At 38.7% G+C, this 6,318-nt stretch overlaps 1 protein-coding gene across 1 annotated transcript; it reads right to left on the bottom strand.

Annotated features, from left to right (window-relative positions):
- Positions 1–2,361: 2,361 nt before the first annotated feature.
- LOC144654622 (uncharacterized) lies at positions 2,362–4,836 on the bottom strand. The gene is made up of 3 exons (XM_078514818.1): positions 4,693–4,836; positions 3,704–4,008; positions 2,362–2,821 (listed from the first exon to the last, which is right to left on the bottom strand). Exons 2-3 carry the CDS (start codon positions 4,004–4,006, stop codon positions 2,600–2,602), a joined length of 525 nt encoding a protein of 174 aa, XP_078370944.1. The 5' UTR covers positions 4,007–4,008; positions 4,693–4,836; the 3' UTR covers positions 2,362–2,599.
- Between the last annotated feature and the right edge of the window lie 1,482 nt (positions 4,837–6,318).

Raw genomic sequence — 6,318 nt, 5'->3', positions numbered from 1 at the left:
GCTGATGACTGTTGCGAGACAGGATGTGATTTTCTGTCTGAACGATTTTTAAGTGTCCATATTTATCATGCTAATTATTACCTGCGATCAGGCATCTTTTTCTAGAAAGGGAGAGGGAATAACAAGCGGGGAGGGAGGGCATGTTTGCTTGTTATGGTAATCACGAAACGACTGTAAAGAAACGCTTGAAAAGACAGTTTTACGTAAGTTTTTATCGAAATGCATGATCTTTTATTAAGAAAATTATCTACCTCCATTTGACAAGGTATTACCATGAAAGCCTTTAGTTGTCTAATTCCTCGCTTGCGTGCTGTAAGCGCCTTTAATTCTACTTCAGAACAAAAAATAGTTAACCCGAAGTAGAAAGCTTAACGTGACCTTTAATTTATCATACATGTTTTGGTCTAGAACACTTCAGATCGTTTTTAGCATTGTTTTTAATAATTACTCAATCATGGCATTGACATTGACATTGACATTGACAAAACTTTATTTATCCACGGTTTAAACGTCAGAAAAAATTATAAAAATACATGGGATAATTTTGAGTAACAATGGAGCTTAAGATACAAAGGTTCTATGCTCGACTGACAAAGGCAAAAGGCGACCTGGCGCGTTCAAAATCATGCAAAAACAAAAACATTTTTTTATAAAAACGAAGTGCTTTCAACGAGAAAAAGCACACTTTTATTTTAGTGTGCTGATGACTGTTGCAAAACAGGATGTGATTTTCTGTCAGAACGGTTTTAAAGTGTTCTTGTTTATCATGTTAATTATTACCTGCGATCAGGCGTCTTTTTTTAGAAAGGGCGAGGGAATTTTGAGCTTTGTGGTCAAAGCACCATTTTTGGCACGTTTATAGCATTTAAAGTGATCAACAATTTCAGTATCAATGGGTTCTTCTGAAATGGTTTAGGGGGAACACAGAGAGCATGCAGGGGTTGGTACGTTTTTTACTAATGGTAAATTGATTGTGCACTTAATTTTTGGTTATGGGCACCACATTTGATAAGATTAGCCTAGCTCAAGAGCCTTTCCGGTACTTTTCCAGGGTGAACTATTTGATCCCTGAAGAAGGATGAATATTTTTTGAGCAAACTGGTGAAATGATTGTGCACGTTAGGATAAAAGAAACAAATAAAGTTTGATTATAGGAATCAAGGAGCTTGACAATGTTAGCAATGTACGAGGGGAAGGGGTGGACATTCAACGTTTCTTAAAAAAATGAAATGGGGGAATGTCAAACACAAACTAACACAACGACACCTATATCCACCGTTTCCACCATCAGCTCTCACCATCTGGTTAGACTGCTTTCAAAAAACTCACCCCCATTTTCTTTGTAGTGTCACATCAGGTTCAACCCTTCGGGGAATTCCAGCTATATGCCTGCTACAAGTTTGAGCCTTTATAGTCTTTATATCTAGATTAGCTATCCTGAATGGTATATACCCGATATGACATCCAAGGTGAACCCGAGTAGAGTCTAACAACACAAAATTGTTTCTGTTCGTGGGTGAGCAGACCCTCTCCATCCAAACTGTGGGAAATATTGAGAGCGTGACAATCATTATTTTAGTGCGTGACAATCAGTTAGCGTTATACCTGACATTCAAGATGATCTTATCAATGACGTCAATCGTATTACCGTAGCAACCTTATCAATGGTGTACTTATAGGAAATTTCTAAGTTTTTGAAATCAGTTGACAAGACGTTTTCGAGACATATGGGAGTGATCTATTAAACAAGTTTACAACGAGATTTGAGAGTGACTAGTGTTGTTATCCACGTTTCCAACAAAACGAAAGTGAAACTCATATGGGTTACGCGAGGTTATCATATGTTATTGAAGGATACCTTCGAGAGTTTTTTCTTTCTGCACAAACAGAACCGCCAAGAGGCAAAACAAGTGCAGTGCGCTCAGCCAATTTCTCGATGTCAGCTCTCAGCAGAAAATGATCAGAATTCCGGATGGGCCAATATCTCAAATCGATCAGCCCAACAAATTCTATCACTGTGCCAAGTTTGGTGCTTCTAACTCGAAGGATACAGTAAATTTGCCATAAAGCTCAAATGTTGCCCACCCCCTGGGTCCAAAAGGTGTCCCCCTGACAGAATTCCGGATGGGCTTATATCTGAAATCGATCAGCTCATCGAATACTATCACTGTGCCAAATTTCGTGCTTATAACAAAAATCGCACAATCATTTCACCATATTGCCGGACTAGTTTAGATCACATGCACGGGACATGTTGTGCCAGTCACGCACGTTCGTATGAGTACTTCATGAGAATTCGTATGAGAATTCCAAAAACTGACCTTTTTTGGTTTTATGAATATAGTAAGACAAAATATTGAATGTAGGTGACAAGTTATTGTGTTTTTATTAAAATCGCCCTTTTTATTGTTGACAAGGTTATACAAGCTCAAAGTGCTAAATGAAACTAAATTTCGTTTAAATTGCTTTTTCTAATAATGCAAAAGCTTTTCAACGATTACCAATAACAGCCTGCGTTAGAAACTAACAACTTGGCAAACAAGCATTTAAAAAGGGCAGACAATACAGGGGGGAGAGTTGCCAAGGCAGTCTGGTTTGATCATTCCTTACGAATGCTCTGCAGTGTATCGTTGGGAAATCCCATGTCCTCTGAAGTGGGATACCACTTTCCGGCTTCCAGCAATCCCGTCAGACCTTCATAATTGGTTTTGCTGAAAATCATAAAATTCTCGTTCAGAGCTAAGACTATGGCAGAAGACACACCCCCAACTTCACCACTAGGGAAAATGTTGTTGACATCTGACGAACTTTCAAGGTAATACTGCAAGAAAATGTCAAAAAGAGAACAATCGAACTCATTAGTAAGATAGTGATATATTGTTGTTTCAAACGGGGATTAAGCTTGACAAAAAAAAGCCGCCTGAAAACCATACCTTATTGGGCCGCACGTCTCCCTTATAAGGGAGTATTCCCAACTCCGCGGTCACTTATCTTGCCTTTGAAGTATTGCTAATCAACGTTTCCACCATCACCAATTTTATGTAGCATTTCAGACCCAAACATAGGTATTGTGTGCTGTTCAATCAGATTAGTTTATTCTAATATTTTATTATTTTCTTGGGTTAAATGTCTTAGACGAGGTATTGAAAATCGATATTCTGTCTCAAACAAGGTAGGAAAATCAGAGGTTCACAAACAACGTCAGCGTTTAGTCGGCCAGGCCACACCTTTTTACCCGAGATTCTGTCGAATACCTTCCCCGGATAAGTGACGTCCCCCATCCTTACAGAAAAGGTAAATAATGGATTCTACAGTCCACCATTCCACACTATAACTGTAACACTGCAACATGTGAAAGTGCTGGTAACATATCACAAGTGATCTAGCTTTCCGTCTCATGCTGTTGTTGAGAATACTGCAGTGAAGAAAGGAGAGGTTTCCCGCTTAAATCTTGGATCAATTTTAGCAGTTAAATATAGCAATCCCTACCGCCCTATTTCCGCCGTAGTAAGCGTACTAAGCAAGCAGCCCAGAAGTGTTGCGTATGCCGGTGCATTAAGGTCAAGTTTCTCGAGAATTCTGGTAAAGATGGTCGGTGTGATGGGAAGCTTTTGGGGAAACTTCCCTGCTGTTTATGAGCATTATGCCACGCATAAGTAAAGTTTTCTTGGTTTAACTCTGGCAATTAAAAAGCATTTCTTACCTGCCTCTCTCCGCCATAGTAACCGTGTTCAAACAAAATGAATCCTTCCGTTGCCTCTTGCACCAAGTACATGGAGCCATTGACGGTGGAAATGTCTTCGTCAGCTCCGGGATATAGGACTTTGTAATTGGATGCGGAGCCACCATTCTGTGCGTCATTGTAATTGGAGTAAGTATAGAAGATCCAAGTTCCTGATGTAACAACTGCTTGCTTGAATTCTGCCTCAGATTTTAGATCCATCTGTGAATCTCCAAAGGACTCGGACACGCTGCCACCAGGCTCGAGATACAGTGTAACAGACATGACTGAAATGCAATAGAAAGACGAGAGGAAGACGTGAGTGAGTGAGCTAGGGTTTTGGTTTTACTTATGATTGGTTGAGTTTACCATAGGTGTCGGAACACCGTTTATACATTTTAATGGCCATTTTCTTCGATTTAAAGCCTTATCTTTTAACGCTAAGAAAAGCGTATCTTTTCGGATACGCTAGCTGAACTTTCAAACTTCAGACAATTTTAAGTTTCGAAATATTATTACCCGAATTTACGAGCCGCTAATGCCTGCTGGAAAATCGTAGCTGGCCTATTTTTAGTTCTCAAAACGACATTTTTCTCTCTCCGAAAACAACAGCCATTACTATCCCCCATGCCACGAAAGTTTCAGCTAAAGAAATCTCCAGTTTTTCATCACATTTTTAATCCGAAAATCGTAGGCGATTATAGGTCTTACGAACAGATATTCACGGAAACGGTCTGTTGTGTGCCCCTGAGAAAGTGGCGATCAAGCTAGCGGAGTGAAGCAAGACCAAAGCAAATACGAATTACTTTCGACATTCAATTGGAAACTGCACAACTAACTCAGTAAACTGAACCCAAATCAGGAGCAAAACCGCCTGTCAGCAAGTTTTGTTGTTAAAAACAAATAGGACTAGGATTCCCAAACTTCATGGCCAGTTTGTTCAGTTAGTATCAGTATTAAATTTTTCTCACCTTTCTGGGCCGAACGTCTTGTATCAGTTTATCCTCTGAACCAAACTTCTTCGAATACACTTTTGCCAATGTTTGTGGAGTTCTTTTATAGCAGCTCTCTGACACCATAGCGCATGCACACTTTTATTTTAGTGTGTTGATGACTGTTGCGAGACAGGATGCGATTTTCTGTCTGAACGGTTTTAAAGTGTTCTGTTTATCATGCTAATTATAACCTGCAATCAGGCGTCTTTTTTTAGAAAAGGAGAGGGAATAATAAGCAGGGAGGGAGGGCATGTTTGCTTGTTATGGTAATCACGGAACGCCTATAAAGAAACGCTTGAAAAGAAAGTTTTATATAATTCTTTAACAAAATGCATGATCTTTAAACTAGATTAAAAATAATCGAAAGGTATCTATCTCCATTTGACTAGATATTACCATAAAAGACTTCAGTTGTCTAATTCCTCGCTTGCGTGCTGTAAGCGCCTTATTATTCTACTTCAGAACAAAAAATAGTTAACCTGAAGCGGAAAAGTTAACATGACCTTTAATTCACTACACAGAAATTGGTCCAAAACACTTCAGATAGTTCTTAGCATTGTTTTCAATAATTACTTAATCGTGGCCCGAATATACGTGGGATAATTTTGAGTGACAATGGAGCAGACAAGATACAAAGGTTCTATGCTCGACTGACAAGCTCAAAAGAGCGACCTGACGCGTTCAAAATCATCCAAAAACAAAAACATTTTTTTAATAAAAACGAAGTGTTTTCAACGAGAAAAAGCATGCAGTGCATATGTCGATAACGCCGGGTTACACTTCTTCCTGCACATACCAAACTCCAAAACAGATATCCACTTTTTCCAAGGTCTAATAGCCTCCTACGCAGACGTTCTCATGGCTGGTCACTCAAGAGCCCATCAAAGGACGTCTGCGGAGGAGTTTACGGTCTGACTGAACTTTGAGGAGCAGAGTAAAAACTGTAAAAGCATCTTGTTTTTGCTCCGCTCATTTCTCCGCCTATCCGGTACTCAAAATGTTTGTGCGTCAAAGCAAAGTAAATTACCCCACATGTTGGCTGCAATTGTGAAAAACAAAGGCTGAAATTTGCGAAATTTCAAGAATATTTTAAGAATAAACCGGAGGCCGAGATTTTGAAAAGAATATAATTTTGTGTGTTAAAAAATTGCAAAAACAATTATATGTTTTTAAAGAAACCATGCAAAACTTTTCCTTTCTTTAAACGGCAAAACTATATAGCAAATAAAACGAAAAAAACCTGCACTAGCTAAATGTTCGATACTAATGACAGTTCGATGATCAGTCATTGATACCCCAATACATTCTAAAATGGAAATGTCGTACGCTATAATTTAAGAATATTCACAAGACTATTCAGCCTAAAATCGGCAGAGAAAATAAGAATATTCAGCCTGGGCCTGAAAAACAACATTCTGATTAACAGAAAGTGCATTCAAAGATTATGGAAAGGTTTTCTACTAATTTTGTTAACTCCCGAGAGGTAAGAATTTTAACTTGGTCAAGGTCCAAAACTTATGGCCGCCAAGTGGACATATATTTCAAAAATGAAATTGTCCTTTTTAGTTATTAACAAGATTCAACAAGATCGTGTACAGACAC

The sequence above is a fragment of the Oculina patagonica genome, chromosome 5 (genome assembly GCF_052425735.1).
Source record: "Oculina patagonica isolate OP01 chromosome 5, crgOcupat, whole genome shotgun sequence".
In the NCBI taxonomy this organism is placed as follows: domain Eukaryota; kingdom Metazoa; phylum Cnidaria; class Anthozoa; order Scleractinia; family Oculinidae; genus Oculina; species Oculina patagonica.
Note: the sequence above shows the minus strand (reverse complement) of the source record. Positions and strands in the feature narration are given on the sequence as shown.

Coding starts and splice junctions, on each gene's coding strand:
- LOC144654622 (XM_078514818.1), bottom strand. CDS start 4,006: ATGTCTGTTACACTGTATCTCGAGCCTGGTGGCAGCGTGTCCGAGTCC. Junction 2,822..3,703: donor ACTATGGCGGAGAGAGGCAG/GTAAGAAATGCT, acceptor ATTTTCTTGCAG/TATTACCTTGAAAGTTCGTC.